Below are 20924 nucleotides of genomic sequence, written 5' to 3'. Positions count from 1 at the left end.
TTGCTGGAAAATAATTCTACCTAAGAGTTAGTGTTTCTTGCTTGGTTTGCCCTGATCCTTAGCATTATTGTGGAGATTCAGAGTATCAGGGCCATGCTTATGGAAAATTGGTTTAAAACCCATGCAACTCAGAGCTTTGCATATTTCATTACCAAAACCAGTTCAACAACACATCAATTGAACAAATTATCTTTTGGCTTGGAATTAGGTCTGCTGTCTCGTTCAGACTACCTTGGAATTGGACTTGGGGTATATTAAGGACAGATTTTTCTTGGCCACCCTGTTTGGCCTAAATCCGGAATATGCTACCAGGTTTAAGTTCCTTCAACTGCTGCTGGCTGAGGATTGGTCTCATATGACCAGCACAAAATGCGGGGCCTGCATCTGCTTATCTTAGAGGCTCACCTGTTTATTTTGGACACTTTCTTGCTTGGCCATCATGTTCTTGTCTTTGTCTGCTGGAAACTTCCCCTTAGAAACTAGGGTTTAAAGTAAAGTTCCATCAAGAAGCTCTCTGGATAGAATTTCTTTTCCATAGTTGTGGGTCTGCCTGCAACTTAATATGCAGTGGTGGAGGTGCAGGTTCGGGCTAAAGGTTAGAGGAGAGACAAGCTTGCAAAATCATTTTTGTGTCTAACACTGCAATTAACCAGGATAGCTTTGAATAAAACCACCATGTTCAGAAGTAATATATATTTCACTTATTAGATGCCACAGAGAAGCAGGCAGTGCCTTTTTTATTTCAGATAGATAGAATTTGTTTGTTTGCAATATCTGCCTTGGCTCTTTTCAGAGAAAAAAAAAGATGAATTAAGATTTACAGCAAGGTAATTCTTATCCCCAGTTCTGAAACAAAGGACATGTCACCAATTCCTTTCCATGTACCTTTATTGTGCTCCATGCTAACCTGTGTATGTTACATGACCCACAGAACAAGGGAAATGCCCTACTCTACCTCCTTCCCTGGTTTCAAAATCCCCCTCTTTTCTTAGCCTCTTCCTGTTTCGGCTCTTTTTGTGTGATTATAGCGCATCCCTTTCCAATGTGTGTTTGGGTATTTGTGAATCCTTTTCATTTTTTGTCTCCTGAACTAATTTTACTCACACATACTAAATTCCTAGCTAGTATACCTCAAGACCCTGGATAGGCCATGTCCACTGTTAACTTGTGACTTTTGTTTTGAGAAACAATGAGTAGATGTGGAATCTGTGGCCTGATGTGTATGTACAAAGGAGAGTAGGTAGTGAGCATGAAAGAATGTGTATCAGTGGGAGGGTGGCTAGCAATCAAACTAGTAGAAAGGTTTGGCAGTTTGATCCTAGAGAGAAGTTACTCCCACCACCAACCCTTTGTAGAACCTCTCCAAGGTGGGACTTTATTACAGCGTAAGGTCACATAACCTGAAATTTAATATCCTAAAAGAAGTTTGGTGTGGGTTAATGGAAGAAATCCAGCATCAGATCTGAGAGGAAAAAGACCCTTTGTGGATTGAATGCAACACTAAAATAATGTCCTGTGTAGTCTGACATGGAGCTAGTAATGGCCATAAGTGAAATTACATAAGGCCCAAAGTGACTTAACCTCCTTTCTTAACATTGCTTGAAGCAGTCCCCTAAGCAGGAGATCTTTTGGCTCTCTGAATGTTTGGGGCCATATCTTCTAACAATCCCTGCTAGCCAGACTTCTGGAGAGGGATGTTGGAAGGTATAATTCAGCAACATCTAGAGGCTACCTATTTCCCATATCCTGTACATTTTACAGGATGTACAGAACCGGAATTGCTAGAAGTTTTTCTCTTTCTTCATTCTGTCCTCCATCTAGCAATGCAAGTTCCAATCATGTGAACTCCATGTCTGCTCTCTCCTTCCCCCCTTCTCCACCAGGCTAATGGAAAAATAAAATGCATAACTTGAATTCTTCTCTCAGACAATTTTAATATTTTGTTTATTAAAGGGCAGCTCTTCAAAGGTTGGACGTGGGTTTTCAACACACTGCTGGAGTGGGAGGTGGGCTTGGATTTGCCCCACGTCTCTTGGAAGGGATTGTCTGTTTCTGCAAATCTGGGTGTCTTGGAATTTTGCATGTCTGGATTATAATAGCTTGGAGCCATCTCCTTTCCCGGGGTCACCCTGCTGTAGGAATTGGAAGGTGAGCAATTTTCTCTTTCCCTTCTGATCCTTCACCAAATTTCAAATTACAGCAGACTCTGGTATGATCAGCAGACAAACCTGCTTTCTTCAGCTAGAAATCTCCATTATTATGGCAGCTCTCTCTCTTTTCCTTTTGCATGATGCATTTAATTTTTACTGCAGTGGGTTTTAGAGACACTAATGAAAAAAAGCAAGCTACTTCTCGTTGGGCAAAGCCAAGCCTAGCCTTGGGTTTTCCTCTCCCACCATTTTGAGGTGGGAAACATGAGAAGACTCTAGCATATGTTTAAAATGGCCCAGCTGAGGTGGCAGCATTTGCCTGCTCTTGCAGGAGCTAAGCAGGGTCAGTGTGAGGCCAAATGCTGACCTTGAAATCCAGAATTGTAGGCTAGACTGGCTACAGTCCCAAAGAACACAATGAGAAAATACTTCTGTATGGTTGCTGAAACTCAATACTGTATAGACACTAGGAGTCAAGCCTAAGCTAATTGTAATTTAATTCATTGGAGAAAAACGTCACCCCCCCTCCCCAAAGTTCACACCAGAAATCCCAACCCTGCCCACATGGTAATATAGCATCTCACCCACTTTGCATTATCACTGAGCCCTCCATGGATCTTTGCTTCTCCATTAAATCTGGACCTTAATCTCCAGAAAGCCCATTCTAGCCTTAGTCTTCATTTAGTCTATTGTGTGGTTGTCGTGGGAGCAACAGCTGTCTGTGGCCTGCTCCTTCCCCATCTAGATTTTGCACTGCTCTGCTTTGTGCAGATGACCCCTGCTAGAATTTGCTGGAGTTAGCGTGATTTTGTTTTGCAAGGCACTTGTACTGTTAAAGTAAGAGTTCTATGGCAAAAAAAAAGCTTCTCTCTTGTTTTCCACAGGGAAGAAAACACAGAGAAACCTGTTTTCTCCTAAATATCAGCTTATTGTGTGTGATAGTTTTGCTTAGTGGCCCATTCTTCAAGTCACTGGGACCTTTATGATGTTTGTGGGGAGGGGAGGGGAGGGGAAATGTTAATAAAACTCTTCAACCCGGATACTTCTTTAGAATATTTTCTTTCCTGAGAAAAATACCAAGAATTGCACAAATTCTCAGTACAGTTCTGATTCTAGTAATCATGAGAAAAGCACAAAGGACAATGAGGTTGAACTTCTTCAGCTGTCAGCAGCTCAATGGCTGACATGGTGCATGCTTTGAAATTTTATCCTTAAAACAATAGGGGCTAGAAACTTTTATTAACCAAAAAAAAAAAAATCTTGGAGTACTTAATCCTCTCTCCAGTTTAAGAAACTGGATATGCTTGGCGCACTGACAAGATCTGCTTGCCACTGATAGAGCAAGTGTGTTTTCCTGGGACTGAACTGAGTAGCATGACTCTACAGCATAAACAAGAGATTGGGGCTGGGAAGACTGGCTCAGATATTCTGCCTTGCCTGCTTTTGATGACTGAATAAAAGGCTTGTCATTGAGGCTTGTCATTGAGAAGGAATTAAGGTGCTTTTTAAAAGAAAAAAAGGCTTCTACAAGTTATTATCTCTATTACAATAATGCTGTTAGCCTGCTGTGGGGCTGGCCATAAAAATTTTGCAAGTTTACCCCAACCTCCTTATTTTTTTCTGTGCAGCCAAAGGAACACTGCTGCATCTTTCTCATCCGGATTGATTCTGGGTGAGAGATCATGCAGCTGCATATCTTTAGCCTGCAAATAAAACTACGGGGGTGATTTAAATCTCATTTGAGCGATACGGTCTTTCTGTGTTTGTTTTACTTTCATCCACAGAGCAACTCTAAGCCATCCAACCTAGATAGGGGGCCAAAACCTGTTTGGCTAAGCAAAACATGGAAAATGATCTTAAGGGCAACACCTTATTTCTCCCATTAAAGGAAGGGTAAGGGTTAAAGAAGAGGAAGTTACTTTCTAGACAAGACTTTTATCTAAATATATTAAAATATGTTCTTCCAGTTGAAGGTGTGAAACCCCAGGCTACAAATACTGGTGAAGGTACACATGTGTCTTGGTTCCATCAATGTTGCAGCTTCCCTAACTTGGAGCATTCCAGGTATATGTTAGGAGTTTTGGGACTTGTAGGCTCTGCCATCTGGCCTGGGGCGGGGAGGGAAGATATCAGAAATGGGGTTGGCTGGCCCCTTAGCGGCCTGGTGTGGCCCCTATCGGCCTCTTGGATCTTTTTATCTTTGTAATGTCTGGTTTTTATAACTTTTAATTATGTATTTTGATTTTAGTTTGTTGTAAGCCGCCCAGAGTCCCCCATTGTGGGGAGATGGGCGGGGACAAGTCTATTAAATAAAAATAAAAAAATAAAATAAAAAATTTGTGGAGGACTCAGCTGGAAAAATCTGCATATGGGGAAAAGAAAACTCAAGAGTGGAATCCCTGGCGCCTGGGGTACAGATGACCCGTAGTTAAGAAGGGAGCCTGTTGCAACAAAATTCAAGTTAAATACACAATGGTTTGAGTTAATTACACAATACTATTTATACAGTGTTATACAATAATACCGTTCCAGCTTACATACAAATTCAACTTAAGGACAGACCTTGGGAACAGAACTTGTTCTTAAACTGGGGACTACTGTATCACATTAGACACTTTGCTAACACTGATGCCAATGACAATGCTGTTGGAACATGAAATTTAACCATGGCCCCTTAATCAAGACAAGTGTGGTATAGTTAAGAATGTGGCATAGTTATTGCTAGCTATTACCAGGCATTTAATATTACCAGCATCTGGAAGAGATGGAGAACAACCTTTTTGAACAGCCGATAATTGTGCAAACTTTAAAGGAAAAAACAAAAATGCCAGCATGTTATTTCAATATCAGTAGCCACATCAGATGGTAAATAACTAACATGCACCCACTTATCCCTCTTTATTCAACTGTCATTCCTCCAGTCCGGATTGTCATTTGTGTGGGTTTGTTCTTACTATGAAATTACTGTAAAATTATTTTAATTTGTAAGAGTAACTGAAACTGTTCCTGTAAAACTCTTCCTGGGACGAAAATCACTGGGATGAATCTGAAATGTGCGCAAGAGCATTACTTGGTCATTGTTCTTCCTCCGAGGACAGATCTTTGTCAAGCTTGCTCGCCCCTGGTGTCAAACTGCTTCCTGATCCAGCTGTTTGAAATGTTTGCTTTCTGCTTAGATGGATGAGCAGTTCTCGGAATTCTGCAGAGGCATGGACAGCCAGTGGAAAGGGTCAGCGGTTTGCATTTTTTCCACGCAGCTGCAGAAGCCAGGAAAGTTTGGTTCAGCATATGGCTGGGCTTCACGAGGGGTGTTCTATGCACACAGGCAAAAAGGAGCCCTTGAGGTTCAGATTAGGCATTCTTTTGGTGGCTCTTTATCACCGACGCTCTGCTGGCCTAATTTATGGGTTGAGCATGTTAACTTGAAGGGCACATGCAGTGGTTAGTTTCCGTTTCTCCCAGGAGATGCATGCGATTCTGGCACTCGTGGCAATGTTTCCCCGCAATCCATTTGCTTTTCTTTAAAAACAGAAGATTTCTAACCAGTGTGGCTCGAAAGATAGACTGGAAGGTATGCATGAAATCTCTGGAATGTATTACTGGCAGCCCCATTCTTGGGCAAAGCTGGTGTTAGGTGTCATGAAAGGCCACCAAATTAGAGTTTAATGTGCTGTTGTATTTGATTGCCAGCACCATAGAAAAGAGATACTTGTGGGATGTTCCGCCTCCGGTGCCAATATAACTTGGCTGTCCTTGGGTACAGTGTTCCTAAACTATGGAGATGGAGATGTCAACATTTCTGTTTGGTTTCAAATAGCACAATTTTAGGTTAGGCTCTGCCATATTAGGACCCGCTGGGCAAGAGGTCTAGTTGTTCGGATAGGGGCTTTTACGGTCTGCATAAAAACCTCCTGGCTCCTCATATTGTTAGCAGAGTAAATGATGCAAAGCGAAAAAGTTTGTGAACATTTATTCAACTTCCTCAGTTTACACAGAATTATCTGTGTTCTTGGTGTAAAAATATGTAAGCTGTTTTGCAATGTAAAAACCAAAATGGGATTTTTGCTTCACTGCCACTAAATGTGAATCACCTTGAACAGGATTTGAATAGGACTAGAGGCTGTTTAGCCCTTTCCAGGTGTTCAGTAATAAGACAATTCCTTATATGAATGTGACTAATAAAACTGCTTTTGCAAACAGTGCTTAATGGACATTAGCCTTCATATGTGCAGTGCCAACATTTGAAGGGAGAGCCTGTGCTTATTTATCTATCTATCTATCTATCTATCTATCTATCTATCTATCTATCTATCTATCTATCTATCTATCCATCCATCCATCCATCCATCCATCCATCCATCCATCCATCCATCCATCCATCCATCCATCATATTTATATGGCCACCCATATCACAAAAAGGGACTCTGGGTGGCATACAATAAAAACTATAAAACAGTAATATAAAAAACAATTAACAAATCCAGAAAATTTAAAAATTGTGATTAAAAGGCAAAGAGAGGGCAGCAGATGGAACCACCTTAATAACTCACCAGTCCCTTGGAGCCCCCAGGTCTGATGGCATAACCACGTTTTGAGGGACTTCCAGAAAATTAGCAGAGATGGAGCCACCCTACATTTGGGGGGGATGATGTTGTATAATGTGAGTGCCATGGCAGAAAAGGCCCATCTCCTGAGTCCTGCCAAGTGTAGCTCCAAGGACCTGCAGCATACCTCTTCTGCTGGATCTGATGGAATGGGCTAATGTAATCAAGTGGAGACAGTCCCTCAAATAACCCAGCCCATGCCATGAAGGGCTTAAAAGGTCAAAACTAACACCTTGAATTGGACCTGGAAGCAAACTGGCAACCAGTGCAGCTTGCGGAGCAGAAGTGTAATGTGTGCTGTTCTAGAGGCACACATAACTGCCTGCGCTGCTGCATATATTATGTGCAAGTTAGCTTCCATGCAAACAAGGTTCCTGAAATATCAGGTCTTTGCTCATGTGGTATCTCTGTGCATCTGTAATTGCATACCTGAGTTCCGTCCTCTTGCAGTGACCTCAGTGAAGTTTATTGTATATTCTGACACGCTGAATATTTTTGTTGATAGCTTGGATAAGGATATTGCTGAAGGTCAAAAGCTCAATCCTGTCACTTACAGGCTGCATATTTGGATGGGCACAAGTAATATTTATTTAAAACCTGTATGCGGGAAATTGGTCTGAGATTTATAAAATCTGTAATGTGCATCTGGTAGACAAGGCACCCTCAAGAGGGAAGAGGAATAAAGCAGGAACCAAAGAGTACTTCCTAAACTGAAAAATAAAGCAAACAATCCTTAAATCAGAATGAATATATAAGTATTGCTTTATAAAATCAATGTCAAAATGATGGTGGCATATACTCTAAGGGTAGCCTCAGCAAATGAATAAAATGGAGCAAGAATTAATAATACACTGAACAGCAGTTGAATTTACTGGTATATATTATATAGTTTAATGACTTGGTTGAAAATTTCCTATAATCAATATCCATTTTTGAAAAATCAGTTTCTCTTAATTGTCTTGTTTTACATTTGTAACTATTTCAGGTTTTGCAGTGAGATCAAGATTTGCTGATCTTCCAAATAATTGGAACCTCTTAACTTGGAGGTTCCTGTGAAATAAGACAGAATGGTTTGTGGATGCATGTCTTGGACTCCCACTTCTGTTGTCGGCAGCATATTTAAAATAAGAAGAATAAAATGGGAAAAGCAAAAGCATTGTTGTTCTGGGGATATTTTCCGTCTAGTTGAAAAGCAGCCTTGCATATCCACAGAAGCGTATTTATAATATTTGCAAGGATAGGATTTTCCAGGTTGTGGTTTCACATGTTACTCTCAATTTGATTGTTGTTGCACACTGTTCCACATTGTAAGGCACACAGACTGTTTAATTACTGTGCAGCGACCAAGTCTAATGAATGCTTACCATATGGCTCTCTCAATTACCTTGGGCTCCCTTGTTTGCTCTTTTGCTGGTCAAGCTTCAGAATTCTCTGTAATTAATACAGAGGATGTTGATAGGATTCTGGCTGCCTGTGGTGACTTCAGAAGATGGAGTGTCAGGCCAGATGGACTGTCAGCTATTCTCTTGTCTTCTCTTTGCAGCTCTTGGAATATATAGGGAAAGGGAAGAGCATCATTGATGTGGGTCTTGCACAAGCTCGGCAGCCTTTGAGTACCAGGAGTCACTACTTTGAGGTGGAGATTGTGGATCCAGGAGAGAAGTGCTACATCGCTCTGGGCCTTGCCCGCAAGGTAAAAAAGCCCTGGGGAGGAAATGGGTGCTGTTCTGCCATTAGAGGTTCCATCACTAACTCAATGTTCCCAGGTGTGCAGTCTCAACGTGTCTGCAGGGCACCAGATTGGGGAAGCTACTCTGTGTATGTGTGAGGATATATGTCTGCTGTGTGTTGTCTATGAGAGGGAGGATAAGAAGCCCCCTTTAACATGGAGCTGCTCAGGACCTCTTTTCCTTGTGGTCCAGGTCCTTATGGCTCACTGAGGGCTGTGTAATACCAACACAACTTTACGCCAAAGCTGTTGGTTGGGGTCTTTCCCATGTGGTTCCCTCTCTATCTTCTGGGGAAGTACCACAATCATCAACAAAAACGACTGCAGTTGCCCACAAAAGAGGCTATAGGGAAGAGCTAAGCAAGGACTTAAAAAAAGACCTAAGTTTGTTTCTCAGTTCAGCTTGCATTCCTTGCTCTTTTTAACATTTTTGCAAAACTGAAGATGGTTTGGCAATATCTCAGAATCTGCTTAAAGCTGGGGCTTAATTTGACCAGTTTGAGGCTTCTGTATTAGGCCAAGCCAGGCAGCAGATGTTTGAAACTCTCCATGTGAAATGATGAGTCACTGTGTGATCCAGCTGCCAAATAGAAACCATATCATATAGTCTCTGTGTGGTGTTCATAAGGGATAGGATGGATCTAAAATAAAGCAGTGATGGATAATGAAGGAAGTAACATTTTCTCTCATTGGAGGGCAGTTTGGGCAATTCTTTTTTAGATTGGTAATTGCACAGAAATGCTGCAGCAAGGATGCCCCTCTCTGATTACTTGTTATTTTTCTCATAATATGAAATCAGGGTTCACCAATAGGAAATCTAGTCCCCCCAAGCTAGCACTCCATCTCTGAGGGCTATTTCAATCTTCTCACCCCATCTTTGTGCAATTTGTCAATTTTAGAAACTGCAGGGTGGTGGTGAAGCTTTTGTAATGAAGCTATGCCATAGCAATTTCCCTGAGACCAGGCAATTGTCTCAACTTCTGTTTCTTTAGTAGGTTTCTGCCACAACTCCCACTTAACTCTTCCAAGGAGCAGATCAATATCTCCTGCAAAATACAATAAAAAGCTAGAATCCTCTTCCTTCTTTGTTTCTGTAGGCATGGCACTTTGCTTTCCTTTGATTTCCCCTTAAACCCAAATGAGTTTCTCAGAGAGGTGGTGGGCTCTCTTTCAATGGATATGTTCAAGAGGAGGCAAGATATTCATCTCTCAATGATGTTTTAATTTGGATCCCTCCCCTGAGCAGGATTGAACTCATTGGTCTAACTGACCCCTTTCAACTCAAAGGTGGGGGTGGGTTTAGGTAGGTGAAGAAGAGATTGTTAAAAATTCAAGTTCAACTTGAAATTTTGATTAATGAAATACAATTAAACAAGGGAAAACATTCCAAATGAACTGTGAGTGCCATCTATCATATTTAGGTATTGTAGTTTTAACTACATTCACATGAAGAATGTTCATTACAGCTATGTCACCAGGTAGCAATGTTCTTTCCTCTTGATTTTTGCTTATGTTAACCTGCAAAGTTCTGTCTGCAAAGTGGAGGTCCAAAGTTAGCTGCTTCTCTTCCACTTCCTTCAGACATTCATCTGAACAAAGATAATGACATCTGGAAAGATCAGGGTAACCCTTAGCAGATGCATGTACCACCACTGATTAACTACTGTCTTCAATTTATTGATGCCTCTCTGTCCTGCACACCGTCTTCTGCTCTGGATTGGCTAAGTTAGCCTCTACTTACTGGCGAATTCCAGATAATAAATGAGAACCAGGCCATACTGCATATTGGGGCTGGATTGGCGCCTGTCCCTCTTCCTTTCTTGTCCGATGCAGCCATCTGGTTCTGTTGTTTGCCTCTACGCATGGCCTGGATTCATGTGGCCTTTGAGACTGAGCCAGTTCGCTCTCTCCTCCTCTTGCTACAACAAGCAAATCCCAGCAGTCATGGGAGATCCAAAAAAGAAAGAACTGGATCAACATCCTTTCACTCTCCCTTGAGTTCCCGATTCACAGGAGAATAACTTGCCCTGAAATGATCTGGCATTTCTACATCTGGTGTGTCTCTGTGCATAAGTAAAGATGGGGTGGGGGGCGGGCAAGGGAGTGTGGATATAACCAGAAGCTGCTTTGTGGGAATCCTGCTTCAGTTTGTAAGGAAACCAGGAACTGCCATAGTGAGTCTTAGCCATGGCCAGGAACAGAAAGCAGAAAAAGAATATGCAAAAACTCTTGATTAAATGGTAGTGAATAAAATCTCCTTCAAGTCAAGCTTGATCCCTAGTGACAGAATTGGATCTGGTTAGTACTTGGACAGGAGATCATTAGGATGTCCTGGAATTTTAGGTTAGATGGGGAATTTGAAAAACATCCTGGAGGAAGGTAATGACCAACCACCTCTGTTTTGTGGATGTGATCTAGATAAATGTTTCCCAAACTTCTGATAGTTGGGACAAACTAAAAGATTTACTTCAGAATGTGATTTAGAATTAAATGCTGTCAGAAAAACCGGCTATATACCTTTCTGCTTTATCTGACTTGGGTTGCATCCTTGAACTTAGTCAGTGTGTCTGTATCATGAATGGCAGAAGGATCTGGCCATGATTGATCCAGAATGGGGCTGGAATTGTCTGTCCAGAAATTAAATAGAATGAAAGCAGTGAGACCAGACAAGTAAATCATACAAGAACAACAGATACCCTCTTCTGTGAATGCAATCTGAAAACATCTGACTCATTTTCATGGCATATTAGTGTGTCCTGACACAAAAGGAAAGACTAAACAAAAACTGATCATCCCATAAAAAAATCTCTGTAACCACTTATATATCTGTGGGCTTCCCACTGCTGCCACCCCAAATCTTGAGCGAGAATGGTTAAATATGGTTGTGCTCAAATTCCCATCACCCCAAAGCCAGCATGGCCATTAATATTGATAAGAAATGTAGTCAGGAAATGTTCAGAGGACCAGATTCCCTACCCTTGTTTTAAGAGTGCCGAGATGTGAAGAACTGTGGTATAAAGTCCATCCAGTGTGGATGCAGTATAATTTATATATTTTCTGTGGAGATGAGCTACATAAGTCATCATCCTGGTTTTAAAATTAACATGCTGCCTTTGGCCTTGAAGACTACAGGAGGCGATGGTAGTCGTGTAATAGCCATAAACCAAACTAATGCGCACAGTCTCTTCTGGGAGAAAGGAGGTCAGGGCCTTGTTCCATGACCCCTCTGTGCTAATTGTAATGACACCAATATAAAGAACCCTTTGTGACTTTCTTTAGAATGATCATATGTTGACTTTCATGGGTACAAAGCAACATACAGAAACACAGGAGAATAACTTTCTCCACCCAGATGCCTTTTTGCTGTGCTTGACTGCAACTCTCACCAAATCCAGTCAACAATAGTCAGTGGCTAGGGATGATGAAAACATTACTCTCGCAGTGCTAAAGGACACCAGGCAAGCGAAACAGTAAACAAGGTCTCTAATATTCCTAAAACTATCAAAGGACCAACCGGTATAAAGTGCATCCTCACTGAACAAGGGCTTTCATCTCTGGGTTAATCTCTGATGCCACGTTATGTGGCCTGAGCTGTGGAGGGCTTAATACTTGACTCAACTGTAGAAACTCTTCTTTTTTGCATTAACCAAGGTTCCAGACATGAGGAAGATAAACAGTATAGTGACAAATCATTTTTAAATTAAGGAAAAGTAGTGTGGCACCTAGAAATGAAGACTGTGAATTAATTTTTTTCCTCCATACATAGTCTCTCTTAATCTTGCCAGTTTCTTCTTTTGCTCCTTTAACTAGGTTTAATTCTAGCCTAGCCCGCGCACCAGTGGCTTGTAGTTTTTAAACTCTGGGAACTTCAGGAGATATTACGATGTTGGTTGGTCTCCTGTGCGAGAGTTTTGGCAGCTCCTAGGAAGGCTTCCCTCCCTTTCCTTCTGCCACTGCTTGTGATTTAAAGATTTTTGAGCGTGATCCCTAAAGATTAAATTGTCTGTGCTGTCTTGCAGTTCTCGCACAGGAATGCCTATTCCAGAGCCTCATCCTGTTCTTGCAATCATACCCTGGTGCTGGGAGGAATAAAGGGGCCCTAGCTCGTTTGAATTTAAACTTGCAGATTTAAAAAATTCCACAGAGGAAGTGAGAGCTTTTACTAAAGAGGTGCATGCTTGTTTGTTCATACATGCCTGTAGTGAAAACTCATTTTCTCTGTGGCATTTTTTGCCAAAGGAAATGTGATGATGTGCAACTGGCTGTATTTCTCCTTTGCCCTAGGATTATCCAAAAAATCGGCATCCTGGCTGGAGCAGAGGGTCTGTAGCCTACCATGCAGGTGAGTATCCAAGACCCAGCTTCAACTATAGTATGAAGAACAGTTTGCCTGAATCACATGTTAGATTTAACTTTGCTGTATTTGCTTTCTCTAAAAGAATACCATGGAGATGTCAGCTGTCTAGCAATTTACAGAAGTTAAACAGTAAAAACAGTATAATTGCAGTAATTTAAAATGTTACATCACCTTTCGAAATACTTTTTGAAACACAGAGCCCTTGTTATCCTTTGGAAGGCATTTGAAGATGAAAATAGCCTGGTCTGAGGATGAGGGTTCCTTCAGTTATGGTCTATAGCTTTCAACACCCTGCTTCTTGTAGACGCTCACATAATATGTGAAGATTATGTTTTGCAGTGCAGATGAGCTAAGGATGCAGAGATGGTCCTGGGATCAGTCTCCAGATAGATCCAGAATGTAAAGATTTAATGCAGTTTTCATGCACCATGCTGTGTATCATACTGTGCACCAATGTGACATTTGAACGTTGAAGCTTCTTGGAGTTGTTGAATGTTTATTTTTAAAGCTAGCCTGTTGGGGTTAAGTATGTTTGAAAATATGTGTGAGTTTATTAAATAAAAAGTAATTGATTCCTCTGAGGAAAAAAAAGAAAATTCACTATCAACACTTGGATGAAACTGTTAAGGTTTGGCAGTGGGAATGGATAGGAGACTGAGCCGAGGTCACAGGTTTGATCGTATATCCTCAGTTGCTCTCCTGACATCTAAAAGAGATGAAAATGGGAGTATGCTAAATTCTTATACAAGTTGGAGTTGTTGTTTTTTCTTGTCTTCAGTGAATAACGTTAAAGACTGTGATGCCAAATTTGGAGTGATTTTTCTGCACAGTGGATAGCAAAAAGGAGCCTTGTCACCCTACAACAACTGATGAGTGTTACTCTGAGCTTCTATCTACTTGTCTTGATTGTTTAAATTAAGATATTGGCTAATTTGTTAGGGCAGTTAATCATTTAAGCACCACTGGCTGGTATGAATAGATGTCTTCAGTTGATTAGAAGAGCAAATGTTTAATTTTTAGGATTAATTTGTTAATGTAATTAATTAATTTAGTTAAATTAGTAATTTGTTCAAAAAAAAGAAACAAGTATTATCATATAAAAGGCCTTCTTACTGGACATGAAAAAGGAACAATTTCTCCTTTAAAATAATATTTTCCACCAGTATTTCTTGATAGTTCTTCTAAGAGAGAGGAATTGCTGGCCAGGGCAGGAGGATCCTCCTTATCTTCCACCTATCCACTCATGGAAGTTATCAGCTAGCATTCCTCACAGGCTGATTTAAGCTTTGTTTTTCCTTTTTAAAATTTTTAAAATTAAATTTATTGTACTAATACAGACTTTGAGGTTTCTGCTGGTATCTCCATCTCATGATTGATTGGTGGTGTTCTGGCTATGTAAAGATCCATACTAAGAGAACACCAAGAGCCCAACACTTTGAGCCTGAGCTACATATATTCTCTTTTATTGGAATAGAAGACATAGCCAAGCATAGATACCACCTCTCATGAACTGAAGCTATGTCCTAGTTCCCTGTAGTATCGATCCTGGTAATGGCCAAGAAGCTGTTTCTAGTTACCTCAATGCATCATTCTTAAGCTTTTCCTTAGGGTTCTCTTCATTATCTTCTGGGGAATTCCTAAAAACAGTTTAACACTTGACTTGACCCTTTTGATCCTTCTCTCCTGCTCTTCCTTTTCCTACTTTGTTTCAGGTTCACACGTGATCTAGCTTCAGCACAGCTAGGAGTTTCTCATACTCCAATGTCATATTCACCTCCATTGTTTGTCATGCTGGCACAAATGTTTCATCTTTTAGCTTGGCCTTTTTTCATCACATGGTAGAGATACACATGTGTAGTTTTGCACTCAGCCGTTAGGCAACTATCCGCGTTATAATAAATAAAAATGATTCCTTACTGAAACCAAAGTCCTGTAATTAGATAGTGAAAGTGAATCTGAGTCTACACCATTCACAGTAACAACAATTAACCAAACCATGGTTAAGATAGTGATTCTCACTAGTAATTTCATGGGAACTTCTTTCTACATGTCATCCATGCTTAACTAACTGAGAATTATAATAGCTGAAATCTGGTATACCTGGAGGGCATGAGGTTGGGGGAGATCTGAGAAGATCAATATCGTTTCATAATTGGTGTGGGTTCTTAACTAGGGCTAAGGGAGCAAATTGTGGTTAAGCAATTTGTCTGCACTATGCTTCTGAGTACTTCAGAGAGAAAATAATTACCTGGCAAACAATCTAGATCATTCCAAAAACAATAGACTAGATAAACTAATCTGGGGAAGAATAGAATAGCTGCAGGGAAAGCTAAAACTCCAGCTGCTTATCAGTGATTCATTCTTTCCTTCTTGGCTGCTCTGATCTCATCAAATACTGTTGTTGTATTTGCAAGCTGAAGGACCAGAAACTAACAATGAAATTCAAAACCTCAGAACTCAGCATATTTGGGATGCTTATAAGAACAAGATCCAACAGTTCTTATATGCCGTTCTACTTACAATAGTGCCAAATTTACCATTAAAAAGAAGCCAAAACAGATTAGTATGGGGTGATTTGGCCAGCTGGCCATATATCTAGCAAAGCTTGTCTCATGTTGGGGTCTGTTGCTAAAAGCCTGTCCTTTAGATATTGGTTTATAGTCAGTTGGCTCATATAGGTGTGGGCGCTTTGTTTTTGCCCCTGTAAAAGCTAGAAAATGTCCCAGATTTTCTAGCTATTGCATTCGGTTGGAGGGTTGGCTGATGATCTTTTCTGTATAGTCTTGGGTTGAATATTTTTTCAACTTTTGGATGCAAAGGACACATCATACAGACAATCAAACAATGAGGTAGCTTTACACAGAGGGACATTTAAAACAGGCAGGCTTTCTGCCCTCCAGCTCTGCTTTTAGAAATAATGAAAAACAGATGAAGGTTTCAGAGCCACTAATTACAGGCAGCCATCTTTGTGGACTTTATGCAACCACAATGAAAGGTTCTTTTTCCCATGATGCCTCAGGTAGACAAAGGCCCTCCTCCTTCTTAAGAACTTCACAATGAGAATAAAAGAGTTGAAGCCAGCACCAGAAAAGAGCCATTTGTGGCTAATGTGTGTCATCTTCTAATAGAGTAAAATAGTTCACTCAAACGTAGAAGTACATTCCTGAGTGAACTGTTTTTCTTATTCGGGAACAGAAGCACCATGAGGCCCCAGGGTCAACTTTAGCTTCTGAAAGTCTTGCAAAAGTTGCCACCAAATTGTAATTTGTAATGTGACAGAGAGGAAAAATTAAATACATTGAGAATAACTCTGCTTGATTTAATTGTAGCCAAGTAAAATCAATTTAGTGTTTCTGTTAATCCTGCTTACTTTCCAAAGTGTGGGCCAACTTTTGATCTCCCTTTTAGAGTAAGGCACTGAACTGCTTTGCCCAAAGAGGATTTATGGAGGATTTAGGAATGTACTACCCTGTTTAGGTTGGAGCAGTTTGGCTCCAGGATAACTGTTCTCCCCTACCCCACTTTTTGGAGCCAGAACACCAAGGATCGCTTTGGTTCTAAGTAACCCACTTCCAGAGATGCATAAATCACACTCAGAACTTGGGGGTCAACCCCTCCGAGAACGTGGGACATTCTGAGCAGAATCACTCCAACAGGCAATGTTTGCGTGCCCCCACTTGAAAGAAAGGGAAATGCCACGCCAGAGAAAGGTCGTGCAGTAGCCTTCCACTGCTCATAGCCTGCAAGGACTGGTCTTCTTCGCCCTTTCCCCATTTTTTTCCATCAGCTGCTGTCCTCTTGATCCTTCTTCTTACGCCTGTTGAGCAGAGGGGGATTCCCTAAAAGGCGCGCTTGCTGGCCGGCCTTCATTATTTGAGACACGCTCTGGAATGTTTGCACAAGATTATTCTCAAAGTTTCCTTGGCAGCAAGGGGAAATATTTACTGCCCTTTTGCCAAGCAAACCTCCCCTCTTTCATGAAGACAAAGGGTCTTGGCCACGTGCCTTGTGTTCTGGGCACCCGCATCCGCTGCATAGCTGAAGTCGGGGAGAATAAACGAGCACCAGGGCCTTTCAAGTGGTCTCTGCTCCACCTCACCCTTCCCTTCTCCTTTTGTTCTCCTCTGCCCGGAGGAAAGGAATTGTTCTGACCACTAGGTTTCAGAGTCGTCTGGCTTTGATCATGGGTGGCAAAAAGTTTTTTCTCTCTCTCTCTCTTGTTGGCCTGGCACAGCAGAGTGCCTGATTGGCTGGGCCAGTTTGTTTAGCCCTGGAGGGACCGTACAGTAAATAGACACTACGGGAAACTCAGTCTTGGGTAGGCGTACTGGGCTATCTTGCCAAAGGATGCCTGCCTGAAATCAGGGTTGTTTATAAATCAATATTCAGAACTTATAACATTGGTCTATTTGTGATACACAAGCCATGTTTACATGAACAAGGAATCCTAGATTGATACTGGCTTTCCAGTACCAATTGTCTTGTATTTTTGACAGCTTTGTTCTGGAGCATTAGGTGCTTCCCAGCAGCATTCCCTAACTTACTATCCTTCAGAAACGTGGCTCTCACCCTTTAGTTCTCTGGCTACACATTCTGAGAATTGTACTTCTGGACATCTGGAGGAGGGTGGGTTGGGGAAATGATTGTATAACAGTGGTAGCGGAATTGAGCAATTCTGTTTATCTTAGGAACCTTCTAGGGGATGAGCATAGTCAAGAATGACATAAGCTGAAGAACTGGTAATCCAGGCGTGATCAGATTTGCAAATCAGCCCACAAAAGAGTCCTTGCTTGCAAAATCCTTAATTGTATGGCAGGGTTGGCAAGGAGAGTTGGAGTGGCCTGTCCCTCCTACAACTGCCAGCAGCCAGTTTCATTTCTATTTGTTGGAGAGGAAGGGGCTTCCCTTCGCTGGCAGCCTCCTTGTTTCCATGTTGGGTGAGGAACATGTCTATTCAATCTGTCCACTTGCCAGGATGGATGTCCCAAGCATTCACCTCCACAGCATTCCCTATTGCTAATGGCTTGCCTTTCAATTCAAGCTTGGTTTAAATGGCTTTGAGCCTTGCTCCAAGGATTTCCTGTCAGATGAAGAAAGGGGTAGAAAATGCTCTATTGCACCTTTCCCAGTACTTCCCCGGTTGCTTAGTTGAAGAAACCTTTTATCTACTTCTCTTAAACACATGCATTTACCGTTTGTTCTGTCCTGTTTCTTTATGGCTTTGGAATCACGAGGCCTAGAAAAATAGAGTTCATTGGCCAGCTTCTGAATGTTGAGAAAAAGGGAGATAGAGAATCCCTAAAATCCCTAATTTCACCAAACCACCAGGTGAACTGAATTTGTCCCATGACAGATTCTCTGAAATCCTTTCCATCCCTGCCTATCTACTCAGATGGCTGGAGTGGTGCTTGGTGGGGAACTGTAGCTCAGTCTGATATTTCTGCATCTGGGTTTTGAACTACTAGCATTTCTGGCAGCTTCTTTTACTTTGCTGGTATTATGTAAAGGCAAACTGAGATCCAGAAATTTCAAATGGTAGTTGGTGTCCGTTTTCTCTTTTACAGATGATGGCAAAATCTTCCATGGAAGTGGAGTGGGGGATCCCTTTGGCCCCCGTTGCTACAAAGGAGATATTATGGGTTGTGGGATCATGTTTCCACGTGACTACATCCTTGATAGTGAGGGTGAGTATTTAGACTTTTGTGGACATTATGCCACTAAAGGAATAAAGAAATCATAATGTAGCAGGTGGTTCTAGATTACCAGCTGCATGTATAGATGGAATTGGCCAGCAATTTTCTGTAGACCATGTTATACTGGGGTTAGCAACCTGCAGCCTCTCAGCTGAATCTGATTCATTGGAAGGAGGTATTGCTAACCCCATGGTTATGAAAAGGGGTGTGCAGATGGAGTGGTGGCTTGGGATTTGCTGTCCTGTGCAATTGTGTCAGGGGTGGGACACCCTTGGTTGGTTTGCTGGTCTCCAGTACAAGCTAGTCAACAACCTGGACTGTAGAGGCAGTCTTGTCAGCCAGGTACAATCCTGGAGAAGTTGCTTTTGAAATCTTAGAAGAATTGGAAGATAGTGAGTGCAATTGAGGAAAAGCAGGTTCATCCATCTTTGGGTGCCGCCCAGTCTTCTGGTGGTGACTTGGAACTGGCCTTTCTCAGTCCTTACCTGTAGGGCTTCCAATACCAGGGGAATTACCTTCTTTAGACATGATCAAGCAAGCCTTCTTTTCAGCCTGGCTTTTAATAATATCTAGTTGTTCACGTGGCTCTAATATGAGTTTTATGTTGATCTGAATCTGTTATCTTTTAAGGTATTTAAATTGTCATGTACATCAACCTAAGCTCTTTTGAAAGGTTGGTGCAGTAGTGAAATACTATTATGTAAAAATATATGCAGGCAATTATTCGCTGTCACAAGTGACAAGACAACTACATATTTTAAAAACCTGGATTAAATTGATTTGTGGTCACGGTGGGACTGCAGCTTCATACAACTTCAGGTTGCACCTAAACTCTGGCAGTACGCTTTGGCTTATTTCTGGAGTCATGAAGCTGCTGGCCAACGTTTTCCCTGCCATTTGAGGATTCTGGAAAGATGGTGGCTGCCATCCTGTCTTACATGCTTAATACTGAAGTAAAGTGCTTGACTGGAAAATCAAAGGAAGCAGAATTTTCTCTGGGATGGGAACGGGAGGCAGAAGCAACTAAAGGTTTGCATGGCAGCCATGAAACTGAGAAAGGGAGGGTCTGTAGATGCTAAACAGAAATACTTGGCCATCAAATCATACCTTAATTTCTATGGTGGGAATCTAGAGTCTGTTATCTGCAAGAGTTACACAGAGTTTTGGGTGCCCTATAGGTGACAGTGATGACAGCTGTGATACGGTGGCTATCAGAGCCAAACCACGGGGAGTGAGGAATGTCTTGTATCTGCATCAGGAGGCAGATGAAGATGAGGATGAAGAAGATGATGGGGAAGATATGGAACAGGAACACGAAGGCAAGAAAGTAGTGGTAAGTGCCAGAAAAACTTGTTAATAAGGTTAGAACAAGGCTGGATGTTTCTGCAGTAGCTAAAGCATCAGGACTGCAGCGTTTCTCCTACCTAGAGTGGGTCTGCTTGGGTTGAATCATTGTGGCTGCAAGGCCAGGTGATCCAAGCTTTACTTCTGTTAGGTGGAGGGATCCTGTGAGCGGTTTCTGCTATTGAGGGAGTAAGATTAAAGTATTAGCAGACACTGCTTGATCACGATTGGGACTTAGTTTACCATTGGGACTTAGTTTCAAACATAGGAATCATTATTAGTCTTAGAATGCAGCTTCCCAGAGTATTACATGGGTTTCATTTTTCCTCCTAGCCCTTAGGGCTACAACCATAAATATGTAGCAGTACCTAATGTGATCCTAGAAACTAAAGGGATATAAAAAAGAAAAAACAGCATTTCTACTGCTAGGGATGTATTTTCTCATGACTCATAAGTGCTGAAAAATATAAACTTACACTTGATTGCCATAAAATTCAGAGCACTATTAAAGGTCACAGAAGACAATTTAAGAATTTGAGTTTCTTTTCTCATAGTTCTGCTTGTAAGCAGAAGCATGAGTCATGAGAAACTGTTTTTGTGTACTGGTGTCCACGCATGAACCTTCTCTTCAGTATACGGTTCTCTTGATTCTTAATGCTGTGCCCATTGGCAACTTCATTTCTGTGCTTTCAACGTCCATGTTCAGAATATGTCATACAACCTAGCTGTGAAAGTTCAGAAATCGAGCTCCTTTGATCTGGTCCAGCAGTGTGACATTTGCAGCACTTGATAAAGGTCACCTGCTTCTTGTGATGTTAATCCGCAGTCAGAATGGAAGGGATCTCCTCTGAAGCTGCTCTGCCCGGAAACAGCTCGTCTGTTTTATATCTTAGGGTTGTCATGTTGCAGATGGTAGGTAAGATGCAAATGGGGGCATTCTGTTAATGCTCTTTCCGTCCTTTCTGGCATATGATGTGTCCCATCAGTGACAGTAACGGGAAAGATTTGACTTGAACTTCTGGGACACTGGAATTGGCTAGACTCTG

At 41.5% G+C, this 20924-nt stretch overlaps 1 protein-coding gene across 6 annotated transcripts in view; it reads left to right on the top strand.

Annotated features, from left to right (window-relative positions):
- The window catches only part of SPRYD3 (SPRY domain containing 3), a 42489-nt gene that overhangs the window by 19089 nt on the left and 2476 nt on the right, over positions 1-20924 (top strand). For all 6 annotated transcript variants that reach the window (XM_088137942.1, XM_015888520.3, XM_088137944.1 and 3 more), the window contains 4 exons: positions 8299-8448; positions 12769-12826; positions 18406-18525; positions 19713-19867. In XM_088137942.1, the coding sequence (XP_087994068.1) occupies positions 8299-8448; positions 12769-12826; positions 18406-18525; positions 19713-19867 (483 nt within the window). The remainder of the gene's footprint in view (positions 1-8298; positions 8449-12768; positions 12827-18405; positions 18526-19712; positions 19868-20924) is intronic.

The sequence above is a fragment of the Python bivittatus genome, unplaced genomic scaffold, assembly GCF_059951505.1.
Source record: "Python bivittatus isolate LINGU-HERP-01145 unplaced genomic scaffold, Pbiv_v1 ctg000220_np1212, whole genome shotgun sequence".
In the NCBI taxonomy this organism is placed as follows: Eukaryota; Metazoa; Chordata; class Lepidosauria; order Squamata; family Pythonidae; genus Python; species Python bivittatus.
Note: the sequence above shows the minus strand (reverse complement) of the source record. Positions and strands in the feature narration are given on the sequence as shown.